This window comes from Nothoprocta perdicaria, unplaced genomic scaffold (genome assembly GCF_003342845.1).
Source record: "Nothoprocta perdicaria isolate Ctin4 unplaced genomic scaffold, notPer1 scaffold_314, whole genome shotgun sequence".
NCBI classification, from domain to species: Eukaryota; Metazoa; Chordata; class Aves; order Tinamiformes; family Tinamidae; genus Nothoprocta; species Nothoprocta perdicaria.
Window position 1 is genome coordinate 104068 of NW_020455549.1, and position 16755 is coordinate 120822.

The following is a 16755-nucleotide window of genomic DNA, read 5'->3' on the forward strand; positions in this document are numbered from 1 at the left end:
TTTTTTGAATTAGATGAGCTTTGGGATCTCTGCAGAGGCTTTTGCCTTCTAAATTTGATGTGAAAAGAGTGGCCTAGCTTATATAGAATTGATATTTTCTTCAGGTAGGTGTCATGACTAATCAAATTCAGTAACTCGTCAGCTTACTTCCCTTGAGATGTGGGTTTTTTCTTTTTTTCTTTATTTTTTTTTAACCTTCCTTTCTAGGAAGAGGCATCCAATAGGGAAAAGTTCCCTTTTTGGTGGAAGGGGATTGGAGGATTGAAAGTCAAGACCATAAACTTTATGGGCTGTCAGAGTTCTTCACACCTAGTTGCTTCTTCTGATGTTTTTGGATGTCAGTAAAGGAGGCTGGAGGCAACGCCTATGATGGAGGTAGAAACTAAATACTTGGAAAATACCCAGGACTTTCCAGTTGCAGTCAGTGAAAAATGACATTGGTTAGAATGTCATTTAGAATAAGTGGTTAGAAGCTTATGATGGGCAACTGCTAGGAAATTGATAAATTCAGCTGTCTTGCCTGGCTGGGCTTTTAAATCATTTTTGGCTTTCCTTTTCTAATACAAGTGTTCTGGTCTCTTCAGCAGGTACCGTCGAAAGGTGCTGGCTTAAACCCTAATGCGAAAGTGTGGCAAGAAGTCCCCCAAGGGAGCGGCGAGGCTGCGCCGGCAACAAATGGCGCTGAGCACTCGTGGCAAGAGACGGCGGCTGCGCAGGGGCCCCAGGCCGAGGGTGAGACGTCGCGACGGCCGTGAGGGGTCCTTGCTAATTAGCACAGAGTATTTGCTGTGAGACTCGGGCTAGTCGTGAGGTGCAGCCTCTTGCCCTTGAGGCTATTAGTGCTGCTCCAGTCATGGCTATAAACAAATATGACAAAGGAGTAGATAGATAATTGTTCTTAGAGATTAGATGTSTGAACTTTGGTTTAGGAATTGAGTGAGGAATCCAGAGCGGATGCTCAAGCAGGAGCAGCAGTGCTCAGAGGGCCCGATGATGACCAAGTAACGCGCTAAGAGGGATACAGGTTGCTAAAGGTGTGGAATGGTTTCATGATTGTCCTTCACCATTGCTGCACTTTAGTATATCTTGACCCTGTGAACAGGAAAATTATAGCTCTGAGGGCCACCTGCAAGCCTGGTAGATTGCCGTGCTGCTGCTGCTGAGAACTGTTGCACAGTGGCATTTGTGCTGGACTAGAATTGCAAAGCATTAATAATTATCCGGTTTAAGCCTGTATTCACTTTCCATCTCTATTTTTCCATCCTTACCATGTGTTTAAGCCTGTCTTCTAGAATTAAATACAGATTCCACTGTTTTAGATCTTGATTCATTTTAGAATCAAGGTGAATTGTAGAGCTGAGGTTACTTGAAACAGAGTGGAGGTCTGTCGAGGTAGGAAGCAGAAGATTCCTTGGAAAAGGTTTAGGCCAAGTTAGGGATCAAGGAGGGAGGGTTCTGCCCGTGTGGCTGYGTGAGAAGTTTCTGATAAGTCGGGAGAAACTGAGAGCTGAACTTGTGCACTGGCCAAGAAGCTCATTTGTCTCTTCATAACAACCTGAAATAGGCACATAAATGTTGTACTGTTTGGGAAGTTAAGGGAGGTTTCTTCAGACAATTTTATGGCTTTACAAGCGATGTGAACTGTTGGAAACTGCTTGACTAGTCTCAATTCTAACCACAAAAAATAGTACTTTTAGTCATTAGTGTGGAAACGATCTAGTAGAGAATAATTTGAATAATCTTGCCTGACTGTAGAAATAAAGTGAAATTATACTTATTTCTATTCCAAGCAGCTGTGCTGAAGACTGAAGTGTCTTGAACGAGAGATTGGCCAATTTCAGCATAATTCCAGTGTGGTTTTATAACAAGCACTTGATGCTTTTGAGTCCTTATATAAATAAGGATCATGCAGGATGTTGAATAAGTCATTTGGTGATATAAACTATTTAAGTGCTTTGTTTTTCAGGAAACTAATTTCAGTATTTTAAATATTGGGTAGTAAGCCTGTTCTTAAAGCCTCTGCTGCATTTTAATGGTCTTAAAATTTCAAAATTCTGTTGTTTTCCTGTCGTTTTTGATAAAACTCTAGTGCAAGCCAGAATCTTCATGAAAATAGGTAGAAAGTGCGACCCAGTACAAAGTAGACATTGAAAGTGTAAACTATTCAATTATTGCATTTCTTCTTTTGAAGTTGGTAGCCAAAACTCCTCAAGTGAAAAAAATCTGGAGCTTCTAGTATTCTTTCTGTTGACGATGTGTTGTTTTTGCCAGGTAACACAGAGATTTCAGAGGATAGCTGCAAGCAATATGAAGTGATGTATTCCCCATCTTGTGAAGCTACAAGAAATGGCACAGTGGTTGATGAGGCGTCTGCAAATGGAATGGTCCTAGCAACTGAAGATCTTGGCTACCAAATCTATGAAGTTTCTGGTGAGTGTTCATGTGCAGTTAGGCTGTCAGCCCCTGCTGTGAAGTCTCATGCAGTTAATTTGGCCTTTCTGATTGCCCTCTGCCCATCTCTAGACATTTTGAAGTCCATGTCTTTTCTAATCCAGAGAAGATCGCTTGTAAAGCACGGGCGTTTGGAGAGCTCTAGCCCAGCTGTGTGAGGCTTGGCAGGGCAGGAGGCTCCTTTTCTATAGCGTTCAAGGGAAGCGTTTCCTTTTGGCCAACCTGTGAGGAGTCAGTCTGTCCTGCGGTTGGTTTAGGTTGTTTATACTTTTTCAACTGTAGTTTATACATTATGTTACAATTCCGAAAGGAGAATTCTATTCTTGTTCTACAATTTAACTTCTAATTTGAATTTTAATACTGTTGCAGGGGGGACAAGATCTTGAGAAGTTTAAGCACAATTTATGCAGTAGGTTAGCTCAAGGCAGTGCTGATAGAAGCTACTGATACTGTGTTCTTTGTGGACAGGTCTTGAAACTGCTTAAAGTAGCAAACACATGTGTGCAGATAGGAGCTGTTAGTGTAGTTGGTAATTAACTTAGCCGACCTCTTGGGTATCTTTCTGCTCACCTGGGGATGCAAAAGAAAAAGCAGTGTATGTGCATCTCCTGGCTTGTGCAGAAAACAACCCTTGGCTCTTAGTACAGTGAGTGTTTTCCGAGTTCAGGTGTCACTTGTAAATTCTTAGTAGAAGCTTGAAATTTTCCATGCAGTTCCTGCTTCAGGGGATCTAAGCCAGCCATGGTGCTTGGGCAACTGAAAAAAAACCCATGGGGTATAAATTGCTCTGACAGGATTGATGCAACCTGGAATGCGCAATGTGGTGCTGTTTAAGAACATCTAAAGTACCTTTTTCTCCCCTCTTTATCCAGAAGGGTTCACGCTTACGTTACGTGATGAAACTCCTTGCGTTGTGTTCTCAGTGTGAACTGAGACCTGATGCTGTTTTGTAAATGTGATAACTTTCAGGTGAAGGCAGCTCTGCTGTGTCCACAGAAGACATTAGAGAATGCCTGAAAAAACAGCTTGAATTCTGCTTCTCACGGTATAGTACGGTTAATTCAGCTACATGCAAAACCTTTATTAAAAGTGTTGATTGCAATTTCATTTTTGGCTCTATATGTGCTGTGCTTGCATTTTCATTTATTCAGTTAGCTGTGAAAGGGGATTGGTTGGTTGGAATATAAAACAAGTTTCACTGAAATGTTACAGAAACATTGTGGTATCAGTAGTGTCAGTCTTTTAATAAGAATTCAGTTTAACTTCTGTGTTTCATGCGTGTAGGATGTGGGGATAATTTAGTTGGGTATTTCCAGCAAATCTCTGTCTGTTGAAGGCTGGAGTTACTATTTTGTTGTTAGTCCTGTTCCTGAAGTCCAGGGTTTGCTGAAAGGCTGTGTTTGTGTATCTCCAGGGAGAATCTCTCAAAGGATCTCTATCTGATGTCTCAAATGGATAGTGATCAGTTTGTTCCCATATGGACAATTGCCAACATGGAAGGTATTAAGAAGCTGACAACGGATATGGATCTGATTCTTGAAGTTTTGAGATGTAAGTCTGTGCGTTTGATGTCTACGTTAGTAGAACAAAACCCCCTTGCTTGCTTTAGAGAAACATGTTAGTGTCTTAGGTGGTTATGACACGTTGTTCCAAGAAAACGGGAAAGAGAACCCTTATCTCCAGATAATATTTGTATAACATGGCTGTTCTAGATTGAATGTAATTTGAGACTGAGCTTTTTGGATACCTGAACTGTGGATAGAGGCAGGATATGTAACTAAAATATACTGAAGATTGAAGAGAAGGAAGCTGATAAGAGTCCTTTTGCTCTGAATTCAAGAAATCCATTTTGTTTGGCAGTTTGATGAAGTTCTTTGTTACAACTTGGATATGAGGAGTCTGGTACTGCTGAGAGCTTCTACAGTATCCAGTGTCCACTATTAAGCCACACTTTGTATTTCAATTTCAGCTTCTCCTATGGTACAAGTAGATGAGAGAGGGGAGAAAGTCAGACCAAACCACAAACGATGTATTATTATTCTTCGTGAGATCCCTGAAACGACACCTATAGAGGTAAAAAACGGGCCCTCTCTGAAACAGCAACACGCTTTAAAGGTTGACGATTATTTAATTGAATTCAACTCTGGTATTTTTTGTAAACTAGCAATGAGTTTTTTGCTGCCTTGATTTAACATCAAAAAGGCTAGACTAAAATCTTGTCATTTCCCCCTTTCCCTTCTTTTACTAATATATTAAAATGCTGTTACATAAGTTTTTTTTTCTTCATAGAAACTTGAGCTACAAAGGCTTTTCTGGAAGGGTGCTTGATCTGGTTTCTTTTCAGATTCAGAAATAAAATCGGTCCAGGACATGACTTGGAATTCAGACTGAATTTTTGTCACAGCAGTAACTTTACTTGAAGTCAGACAGTTGTTTTGGCAGCTACAGACATTATTAAACATTTCTCATTCATTGTGACCCAGTGTGAGCTGAGCTCATTATGTTCAGAGAAGGGAGGATAATGAAATTCCTATTGACATTTGGCACATAGAATAGTTTAGTTCTTTGTTTTTTAAAGTTGTGACAGAGGGGTGTTTGTCAATAGCATTTTTAACTTGTACTTTTAATGCAAATGCTGAACAACTGATTTGTCCCCTTTTTAAACTCTTGACTATTGCAGAGCTGTCAAGCTCTTTTGTTTGGGTAGAGCTCCTGGTCACTCCTGTATGGATGACTCTCCTGATCTAGAAGTTTACTGCTCAACTCGCAGCTTAGAGCTTGGACTAGATCCCCTTAACAACAGAGTTTTGTCTCCCTCAGGAGGTGAAGGCTCTGTTTAAAAATGAGAACTGCCCTAAAGTGATAAGCTGTGAGTTTGCTCACAACAACAACTGGTACGTTACATTCCAGTCGGATACAGATGCGCARCAGGTAAGGCTGCTCTTGGCTCAGCGTGATGTCCCAAGCCCCTTAATGCTTCCCCTGCTTGGGAGGGCTGTGTGTGTGCTGTTTATAGCCAAGATATTCATTTATTTACTGRTCTCCTTTTTGATATTTTTAGATGTTATTGGCATATTGTAGTTGATACAGAAGAAAAGCTGAGGGTTGCAGTTCTTTTGTCTAATACTTGCCCAAGCGCGCAATAATAATGAAATTACAGCACCCAGTCCCTGAGTACATGAGGGACTGACATCAAATATTTGTAATTTTGAAGGGTTAGTGAGTTTAGCTGACCCCTAACAGCAAAGCATATGGCTTGGATTTTATGTTAAATAATGTTCTTTATTATTTTTATCAGTGTATTCTAATGTGTCTGTTTTTTTTTGTATATGCAGGCGTTCAAATACTTAAGGGAAGAAGTGAAAACCTTTCAGGGCAAGCCAGTAATGGTAAGACTGTTTTATGTGGTGAGAGATTTCAGAATAAAACTTTCTTATTTGAATAACATGGTGAATTTATGGAAAAAAATAGTAAGGCATTAGCAGCCTGGTTGTAGTGGGAGAGGACAATTAGTCAATTGGACAGCATCTGCTGCAGATTGAAATCTGTCATTTTCTTTGTAAAACTTGAAATTGGAGCATGGACAGTTGCTGCTATGGACAGCAGCATTTATTTTGAAAGCAAGGGAGATTCTCTGGCATATTCATCCTTCCCTTTAGCATATTTTGAGACTGTCAMCTGGACTGTTTTTTAATAACAATTTCTGTTTGTTATAATTTYGGTAGGCAACAAAAATCACAAGTTCTGCTTCTCTTCTCCTGGTTGTTGCATTTGATACCATTTCGTCTCTTGCAGGCAAGGATAAAAGCCATCAACACATTTTTTGCTAAGAATGGTTACCGGGTAGTGGATTCTAGTGTCTATACTCAGCCAGTTCAAACCCAAGCACAGTTTGCCTCACCACTGTTTATGCAGCCTGTATATAGTCCTCAGCAGTACTCTATTTACAGCATTGTGCCTCAGACGTGGTCGCCAAGCCCTGCACCTTACTTCGAAACGCCGCTGGTGAGTGACGGCCGCTAACGGGGGAAACGAGGGGAGGCTTCAGAAACTGCTGACTAGGGCTCAGGCCTGAGATCACAGRCCCACTGCCAGCCCAGAGCACAAATGATAATCTGGATAACAAAACCATGTGGTGGCGGGTTTTTTGGCTGCAGGATGCACAGATTTTCTAGTCAGATCCCTCTGCTTCTGTTCCACTGAACTTCCCTTCAGTTGATGTCACAGACCTAATGCAAGACTCAAAGGAGCTGTGTGGCTCGCCACTGGCTGCAGTTTATTTCAAGGAATTTTGATGTGAAACTCCATTTATGCATAATCTAGTAACTTGTGTTACTGGAAGAGCTTTGTAGCTTGTTCTGGAACCAGAGGACTCTGGGACTAAAGTAGACTTGCAGATTGTTAACCTAGTGGGGCTCTTGTTTATTTTTTAAATTAGTGCAATTGCAATTTTCTGGATGTGGTAACCCAGTGTAAAAGTAAAGCAGACTGGATAATAACTACTGAAGCTGATCTCGTATAATGCAAACATTTCTTTTTTTRGCTCGGCCATTGAGACTGTTCTGTCTGTTGCAGGCCCCCTTTCCTAACGGTGGATTTATGAATGGCTTTAATACACCAGGATCATATAAAACAAATGCTGCTTCTTTGAGTATAGGTCGCCCATTCCATAGAAATCGGTAAGATAGCTCTGTCAGTTGCTTTGCTCTCTGAGAATTTACAGTATTCGGATCCTTGCGCTTCTGAAGTGCAGCGCCTTGTAATGGGGCTAGGTTACTCGCTTTGTTTGTCAAATACACATGGCATTTTTCAGCTCTACTTGATTAAAAAAATAAARTTGGCAGCTTGCGATCCCAAAATAATGGACATATGTGTTGGAGAGAGCAAAGGTATCTCTTCTAAAAACCACGGAGAAATTTCTGCAGACACACAAATAACTTCCTCTTAAGGTAGTACTTATAATGGTTTGTTGTATATGGGTTGTAAACTGTTGCAAAACAAACTTCAGCTTTTGCTGTTGTGTCAGATTTGTAGATAGCTGTTCAGTTTGTACAGCTGAGAGTTGCATGCCCTGGTGTCTCYGTGCTAAACTGCTTGATACTGAGTGTGTCACTGTGATTTATCTGCTGTATTGCCATCTTTCCAGATAACTATAAGGACTCTGCTCCGATACAAACATCGGAGAGGAGGAACCAGCTTTATATTCACTGGAACAGTGCTCTGGAAACACAATGGAGTATTAATCTGTTTGCGTGGGTGGAAATTGTTTTATTTGCGAGTTCTTTTRCTGTATTGGGCATGTGGGCTGATAGCATAGGAACAGCTTTTTATCCTGTTTGAGAAGGCAGTTGAAAACTGCCAGTATGGTAATGTTTTTTGGTGCAATTAAAGCTGGTGGCCGTTTGCAAAGTGTGAGTTTGGAAGCTGCACCGACTCAGTGGCGCCCGAACACGGGGCTCACACTGGTGGGACAGCTGGGCCCGGAGCACTGGGCAATGGAGTCACTCACAGCTGTGCAGCACCCAACTAAGGCCTCTTAGAAAATAGTTTTGCCTTAGGTTGTGCACAATCTTAAAGGAAGAGTTTTGTAAGCATCACATGGATCATCTTAGAGAAGCACAGATATTGAAACTGTGCAGGAATTGTATTTACCTGAAGAGTGACACCTTGAAATGCCCACTCACTGCTCACTCACTCATTCACTCACTGCTTGTAGTTCACATCCTGTCTGATAATTTTGAGCTTTAAAAGCTCCTCCTGATTATTTTAAGAYTTCAAATTTGCAAAGCTTCAGTCATTTTGGAGTTACAGCTTCAGGGTCGTGTGTGTACAGGTTCTGCTACTCCATCTGGGTCGTGTTATCTTTCCTGCCAAGCTTGCTCAGCCTTTGTACTAGTACAAAGCTCTGCTTTTGCAGTGCTAGAGCTTCAGAATCTGGAAGYGGGCATTAATTATCCTTCAACAGGATCTCTTCCCAAAAGGGAGACTGGAAAGGCAACAGCGAGGTGCAGCTGTGCAGGTTTGGCCCAGTGATGATCAAGTATCGCGCTTAGAGAACAGGTCCAACAGTTGGTTGCCTGGGCAGCCTGCACTTTGCGTTTCCTTCTTTCTACTCTCTCACATCCTGTTTTCTTCTCTCTGCTTTTTTCCTCTTCCTTTTTCCTTCTCTTTTCTGCTTTGCTCTTCTGCCCAGGCCGAGATTGTGGCCTTCTCAATGACGGGTAAGATTATGAGATCTGAGGGCTGAATAATGACTTGCACAGCTCTTCCCTTTTAAGAGGGAACTGAACAAAATGGGAGAAAGTCAGTTGCCTTATCTTCTCTCTCCTGTGCGCCCTGCTGATGGGAAACATCACTGGGTCTGAAATGTGCTTCCTAATGCTTACTGAAGCTGTTAAATATGAATTAGTCTGTTTAGCACATCTCCCCATGAACCGCAGAAGATTCTTTCACAGAAGAGATGCTGCTGCTTTAGTTTTGTCCTGTGGCCCATTAAACTTTTGTCACACAGGCAGTCACAAGTTAAATATTGGGCTTTTTGGTCTGTAAAAACAAACATTTGTTTAAGCTGCTCGTGTTTATTTAGTCCTCATTTGTTGCAACATGCCTGTGGGAATGGAAGGCTGTGTCTTGTGACAGAGATCCTCAGTGCTACTATTGGTTAAACTGGTATTTTTCACTCCACTCATTTAAAAGATCACTGAAAATATGTTTGATGGAGCAGGTGAATTTGAATACTCAGAACTGGGCTATAAGTTCAGGTGAAGCTTCTTCCACTTTTGTTACATATAAGATACTGAAAAGCTTCTGCCTGTTAAGTGCAAGGCTGTGGAGAAGCCTGTCAGAGCCRTGGAGCTGATTTAAAATACTCTGGAGAACGACAGAGCAAAGCGAAGGGTCTTGTGCTGCTAGGAGCAGATCAGTTACTGCTCTTCTGATTCAGCAGCCCTGTGGGGGCAAACAATAAATTGCTGTTGTTCATTAATTCTCCTGTGTTCCCAACTTTAATTTCCCTGGCCAAATGGGAGGGAACAAGTAATGGGTGGAAGCTGGAAGGAAGCTACACTCTGCTAACCAGTTTAGAACCTACAGCATCGAGCACCTGCTTGGTAGTTCTGTAGGAGATCATACAGCAGTGTGAACTCCTGTTCCCACACAGGTATCGTAGTTTCACTGGCAGTGGGAGAACTTACTCCTTGATCGYGTTGTTTTTGAATGCTCCTACAGTGACTTGCTGCAAACACACAAAGTTCTCTCCTTGTGTCTGTAAGCCGTGGGTTGCGCAGGGCTGATCATGCAGAGCTCGTAATCTGAGATCCCTGCCTCGCTTGCTGGAGCTAATTGTCACCAAATTGGAAAGACAGCAAGTTGTGGAAGTGGAAAGGACCTGAGTGCCTGTGTGAATGCCCCTCTGGAAGCTGGCTTTGCTCCGTGCTGCTTTGCTGCACTGTGGTGGGACAGGGCGTTTTCTGGGGGATTCTCTGTTTGAGACCAGAGCCACTGAACACGTGTAGCTGCATCTCAGTTCAAAGAAAATATGGCTTTGATGCTAAATAATCAATAACTGGGTAAAGTGTGTGGGGATGGCAGACTGCAGAGTCAACATTGCGGCTGCTTGATAATGGAAGCAGGAGGTGAAGACCCTGACTCTTGGAGCCCTCAGGCGCCCCATCCTCATCTACCCTGCTCTCTCCAGCCCCTTCAGTCCTTGTCTGCCTCTGGCTTCTTGTTCCAGTTCAGCTCTGTGCTCCTGGCCAGATCAGCTTGTTCCTTGGGTGGTGTTTCGTTCTACAGAACACTTTCAAGCACCTTAGGGCCCAGACAGCTGCAGAATCCCTCCTGGGGTTTCAGCTGAGACAGTTCTTGCCCCTATTTTTTTCTTCCTTTAGTATCTGTCAGGTTGTCAGTCTCAATACCACCTTTTAATGGCCACGCTTGCGGGTGGGGGATGGCAAGAGAACTAGAATGAAAGGAGTAGATGCAGGTAAGGAAGAGCACTTCTTTGTTTTGCAATTGACAGTTGGCAAATGTATGTAGGCAATTGCYCTTCTCTGGCGTCGGAGTTCCAGTGCTTGCTGTTCTCTCGTCAGCTGCAAACTAGCTGTAGTTGGTGGTGCAGTTTTGCTCCGTGTTCTTGAAGTCTTGAGTTACCGCAGCCTCTTGCTGTGCCTCCTGCAGTGTGAAGCCGCACTTCCGACCGCCCAGCAGCTCGGAACACGCTGCGGAGGGGCCCGCCGCCGCCGCCCTTGGGGAAGGACCACTGAACAGAACCGGCTCCAGGAACTTTGTCGYGGAGCGGCATAACAGCACGTTAGCAGGGCACCAAGAGCAAGGCTATTCCCAGAAGGACTGTCCTGCCGCGCCCGTGGAACAGAATGGGGATTACGGCATCGGCAGGGGCAGGTGAGGATCTGGATGTGCTGCAGGAATCCTACAAGCCAAGGAATGTCAACCGTTGGCACAAGGCCTGTTTCCATAAAGTGAACAAGGGAAAACTGACATTTAAGTAAATGGATAAATATTTAACTCTGCTAGGAGCATGGGTGCTTCCTGCTCTGCTACGCATTGGTAGTTGTGCTACCAATACCTTTCAGTAACATAAAGAGTAGCTTTTATTTTAAAAGGAGTGACATGTAGCCACAATTAAAACAGCTAGCAGAGTAATCGTGGAATTCATATTGCCATAAATGCAAGGTCTGTTATACTGAAGTCTAAATTATCAACATGCTTGCTTAGATACAGTGCCTTAGGGTACTTCCTTCAAGGAAAAAGTGATTCAGTTCCCATATTGGCTGCTTTTCAGGATTGTTCGAGCCCCTTGAAAGATTCGAGCCCCTTGAAAGAGGGAGCATCTCATAACTATAGCTTGAGGAAATATCAGTTGGCTGCTGAGAATCCCCTGCCCCAGGCTCCCCTCTGCGCAGATGAGCGTGTACTTGAGAGCTAGATGAGTGTACTTACTGCCCTTGTTTTGCCTTTAAAGGAGGAATGTTTTCAGAGGTCGGAGGAGACGGGAAGACGATCGTATTTTAGTAAGTTCTGCTGCTCTTATTGGAGCGTTTTGTGTGAAATGCACGGGCTTGTTTCACATACTGGAGGATGAACGTTTCTGCCCGTTTGTACAATGGATTGCATAGTTAGGTTTTTAAGGTAACTAAATGTTGACTATCTACACGATATCTGTAGATACTGCAGATAAGAATCAATAGAAGATCTTGTAATTCACAAATCCTAAGTAGTTTTAGACTAATCTTTTCCAGAAAAACGTTGCTGCAGCTGACACCAGCTGCAGTGTGTTGGCTTTGTGTTTACTGAAGGAATGACATACTCCCTAAGTCCTCCGATCACACTGTGGGGATTTCATGTTCCTAAGAAATTTCCTGACACTGGGTGCTTTGAACGCTGGGTGATACAGCTCTCTTAAGGGGCCTTTTCTTTTTCTAGAGGCCTCAGCCTTCAGCAGAAACAAAGACTCAGACACCAAAGTTTGACTTGCTAGCATCAAATTTCCCACCTTTGCCTGGCAGCACAGCAAAAACACCGGGAGAGCCTGTTCTGGAGAGCAGGATGTCTGATATTGTTAAAGGAATCTGCAARGAGAAGGTACTTACTCTTCTTTCATGTGTACAAATAATATACTTGTGTTGACGTTTTCTCTCCTTCCCTGCTTAAAACATCTGTGTTTTCGAGCTGTGCATAGAATGTCGTAAGTCCAAATGTCTAGAGCTGGCATGTGCTTCAGTTAAACATCAGTCATCTTCCCATGTTTTGCAACTTATGCTTTTTGTGCAGGAAAGCAAAGATTTGCTGTCCAGCTGTCCAGCTCTTGCTCAGGAAGAACAGATGCACAGCCCTGTCCAGCAGCCTGTTGCAAGCGCGAGTTCCCCAAGTCAGACTGAGGCTGTGGTGTTAAGGTACGTAGCTTGCTTGAAATATGAGTATTAAAACTTGCTTCTGCGTGTCAGAAGCGTGTGAGGAACATTTAATCTTCCTTCTCTGGTTGTGGTAGGCAGCCTCTCTAGAGGATGGGAGTTATGGTCATAACAGCCAAAAAGTCCTACTTTGTGAAACCTCTAGCTGTGACATTAAAGAAAGAATATACCTTCTCAAACATAATTTTTGCATTCATACATTTTAATGTTAAATTGTTCTTAACAGCCCAGTTCAGCCAGAGAGCAAGCCAGAAGAAGCACCTGCTCAGAGAGACGTCCCAAGCCATGCGCCGCCAGCGGTGTCTGCCTCCCCCGTCAGCACTGCAAAGCTGCCAAGGACAAACACCACTTCATCCTCTACTAATGTGAGCGCAGCACCCGCTGTGTTGCCGCAGGTAGGGTGCGGAGGCGGGAGCTGGGTGGAGAGCGTGGGCAGATGTCTCTTCAGCTTGCTCGTGTAGGACCTGGGACCCCTGGTTTGCTTGTGCACTTCCCTGTCGCTGTGGCCTGCTAGTTCTCTGAACTCATTCTGGCCGTTGTGCCTTAAAGCTGAGCCTAGGGTAGCCTGGAAGGACACAGAGCGATCAGGCTGCTGTGTAAACTTTGCTCTTCTACCCTTGATCCCAAAGGAGCCACGTAAGCTCAGCTATGCTGAAGTCTGCCAGAAGCCCCCAAAGGAGCCTCCTGCAGTTCCTGTTCAGCCTCTTCGGGAGCTTCGCACCAACGTAGTTTCCCCCGCCAAAAATGAAGAAAATGGTACACCCGAGAAGGCTGCGGAGAAGACTTCCGAAAAGGCTCAAGACAAGGTGGAAGGTCGAATGAAGGATTACTCCGGGTTCCGAGGCAGTGGGCCTCCCAGGGGAGCTGCTGGGAAAATCAGGGAACAGAGGCGCCAGTTTGGACGCAGATCATCGCCTCAGGGAGCACCTCGACGTATCGGCAAGGAGCAGTACGTGCCACCCCGGTCACCAAAGTAATGCTCGTCCAGGCAAATATTATCTATTTAATTTGAGCTGTGGACAAATGAGCAGCAGRGGAGACTGTGAGAGAGAAGTATTCGTGAAGGGGAATACTGAACTGGAGTGTGGCTTATAGGGAGAAGTTGTGGRGAGTCCCAAAATTCATCTCTATAAAAGTGATTTCACAAATGCTGGAGGATTCCAATCAATATAACTCTAGAGATTATAATTTTTGTATTTTTGTTTTTAATTTGCAGAGGGTTTCCTGCTTGAAATCAGTTTTGGGATTGTGAAACTAGCATTTTGACAAGGTGAAGAAATAAGAATTGACAAATTAACATGTCCCTCAGTGTAGGAGGAAGAGGCTAAGAGAATATTATTTTTGAAAAAATAAGCATTTCTGTAAAATTAGAACTTTTTTTAACCTATTTAACATTTGGCTTGTAGGATGATGTGTCTGCCACTAATGGCCTTGCCTTGCAGAGCACATCTGCAGCTGAGGTGCTTGGTCAGTGTGCGAGTTGAATGATTGCAGCCAGATACTGTCATGACTTAGTCACTGATGATAAAACTGAATGTACTACTGTAATAAATCTGTGTTTCCAGGTGGAAGTATAGTCTCTTGAGCTTACAGACTCATTCAGCAAGCTTTTTAAACTGCAGTATTTACAGGAGACTGGATTGTAGATCAGAGCACATGGACAGCAAAAAGTGTCTTCTAGATGCAATGGGAAGGAGGCGGAAGGGAGCATGTCAGAATTGTTAATTTGCCCTTTCCCTGCCTCCTTTTGAGGGCAACTTTTTATTGTTGTTTTTCTTTTTACTTTCTCTAATCTCTTTATTGCAGGCTCTTGTGCGTTTATCTTGGTATGTTTTGCAGAGGCAGGCCTGGCAGAGGATTGTTGGATGGCTACGCAGCGCGTTAGCTCTGCACGGTGAGAGGCAGACCTTGCTGTTGCAGACAGAGGGCTTTGGGCCTTGCAGGTGGGCGCTCTGAGCGCAGCGCTGGCCCCTTCTCCCCAAATGTTCAGCTGATGTCTCTCTTTGAACCGTTAATGATCTGGGGACAACGTCCAGCTTTCCATATACTGGCCTGTGTGTCCCRGAGCAGGGAATTGGATGCTGTGTATGAGAAATCAGGGTTTATACGTACTGGGAACTCGCTGTTTTCAGCTGAAGTGGTAGCAACTGACTTCTTTCTCTTTCAAGAGTTTAAAGTGGAACTGAAGGCAAAGAGCTAAAGAAAAAACCCTGGTGTTGAAAGGTAGCATCTTGCCTAGCTTTATGCTGACTAAATTTGCAACACTATTGTGAAGAAGTGGTTAAGTTTACAAGGTGATGACTGTAATGACCGAAATAGGAAAATACAATGCATTAATCTGCCAAAATCAGCATGCCAGGTTCGAAGTTCTGTATAAAGTGTTAGGGAAAAGTAGCTTCCAGCAGTAAGAATCAAACCTATTTTTTTTCTTTATTTTTCTTTAGTGAATAGCAAGTGTACAAATTTAAAGTCGTAAGTTGTGAACACTGGAAAACTCAGTTGTGATATATACCGTAAACATCTTAGTAATATATGCTAGTGTTGCCATTAGAATGAATGTAAGTGGCAGTTAAAATAACTGTGAAAACTTTCATCTTCTGATTTCGTAGCCAGATAACCCTTGGCGACTTCTTACTCAGTAGGCATTCTTTATCAGCTGCTTTGAGAACACTCATATCTATTTTTATAAATATATATATAAAGCCAGAGTTGTCATTTCTCTAACTTATTATTCAGCTTGGCAATTGCTTTGATTTGATTCATAACACAATATAATGTATTTATGCTGTTAACTGTTCATTTCTACGCATGTTATATATATACACACACATATATATATATTAAAAAAGAAAATCATTACTTTTAAACTACCTGTACTGGGTTTGGGAATTTTTTAAATTTAGTAAAAAATCATTGATCACGTCTACARTTTAGGGATGCTTACCAACCCCTTCTCCATTTATTGGGATAATGCTACATTTGATGGCATAATAGAGAAGTTTTTAAATATTTAAGTGTTAAAGCTCTGAAATGCAATGATTTCAAAGTTAATTTTGAGTCATTTTAAAGTCTATAATCAATTACTGCAGTCAAACTGGAAAAAAATCTGTTGTGTACAATAGTCACAGATATTTTAGGATAGATGTGCACTGTCATTGCAAAGTAGAATAAATGTTGAAATGCTAATAGCTGCCTTAAGCTGGCTGCTGTTAAAGGAGGAGCTCTTGGGAAGAGGCTTCTACAGATGTTGGGCTTTGGCCTCCAYGGTGAAGGTGGCATATGCCAGCCCACGCGGGCATCTGCCTCCCGTGCAGTGCATAGAGTACCTTTGTAGTGCTGAAAGCTAGAATTTGACTTTTATTTCTAACCGTTGTGAAATGTAGCCTTTTTCATTTAATAGATGTGGAAAAAAGAATTGCTACAGTTCAATCTTGTTAAGGTGATTGGAAAAACTTGACCGTGGAAAGGATGCTTTTGTATGTCCTGGGTGTGCAGCAGCAGATTACAGCTCTTGTACAGTGTATGCAAATAAATCTGTAAACCTGTTGGCTTTTTCCAGCATATTCAAACTTCTGTCAGATTAGGGCACTCATAATTATTTATTTAATACTTGCGTGCAAGGATTTAACAGCATTCCCCTTCCTCCCTGCGCCCCTGCCATTTATACTGTGTTTTTCTTTTGTTTCCTCTAGGGTTTTTTKTGTGTGTGTGYGTGTGTGTGTGTTGGAGGGAACAACCAAGTCACTATAAAAGGCTGTGAAACCCCTAGTTTTGTGTGCAAGTTCTCCTGCAGTCCTCGTATTGCACTGCAATCACGTAGCTTAGGCTGGCTAGCTGCTACTTTCTCATCCCCGTGATAGACTCAGGCAAACTGTTCTGTCTCAGTCCGCTAGCTTCCATGGGCTGGGCAGTAAAAAGGGACAAAAAGGATCCCTTGGGAGCCAGGTTGGCTGCTGGGGCAGCCCACGGAATTCCGGGGAGTTGTACCATCCCTCTGAGCAGAGGTGAAACTGCCCCACGTTCAACCTGGGTGTTCGGAGCGCAGGTGAAGCGGGGAAATGACCGTTCTCAGTTCCTTTCTGGTAGCTCGCCACGTGACGTGAACAGAATTTCTATCCCACTCTGCTGATGTGAAATACCGTAAGTTCAGTTTCGCTTTCATGGATTTTGATCTGTTCTCAGAAGTAGTGACTTTTGTTAGCTACGGAAGTAAACTTCCCCAGTTAAGTTCTTTTCCGAATTACTGTGCATGGAAAAGATTGGGCCCCTCTCTYGCACTGCTGCTGGGGAGTGAGAAGAGTAATTATCTGCATGTGATAGTAAAGTAAAAGTGCAAAAGCAGCTTTCTTTTCAAAAGTTATTAGTTTTTGTA

At 43.0% G+C, this 16755-nt stretch overlaps 1 protein-coding gene across 2 annotated transcripts; it reads left to right on the plus strand.

Annotated features, from left to right (window-relative positions):
• The first annotated feature begins 275 nt into the window (after positions 1-275).
• On the plus strand, positions 276-15737 carry LARP4 (La ribonucleoprotein domain family member 4). 2 transcript variants are annotated; one of them, XM_026042804.1, is made up of 16 exons: positions 276-375; positions 585-732; positions 2272-2430; positions 3421-3496; positions 3866-4002; positions 4421-4524; positions 5272-5382; positions 5787-5840; positions 6247-6456; positions 7027-7130; positions 10630-10854; positions 11435-11483; positions 11896-12054; positions 12244-12365; positions 12610-12778; positions 13013-15737. In XM_026042804.1, exons 1-16 carry the CDS (start codon positions 367-369, stop codon positions 13358-13360), a joined length of 2184 nt encoding a protein of 727 aa, XP_025898589.1. In that variant the 5' UTR covers positions 276-366; the 3' UTR covers positions 13361-15737. The 2 variants fall into 2 exon arrangements, with proteins under 2 accessions (XP_025898589.1, XP_025898590.1); XM_026042805.1 differs by having other exon boundaries at positions 12610-12748.
• The last annotated feature ends 1018 nt before the right edge of the window (positions 15738-16755 follow it).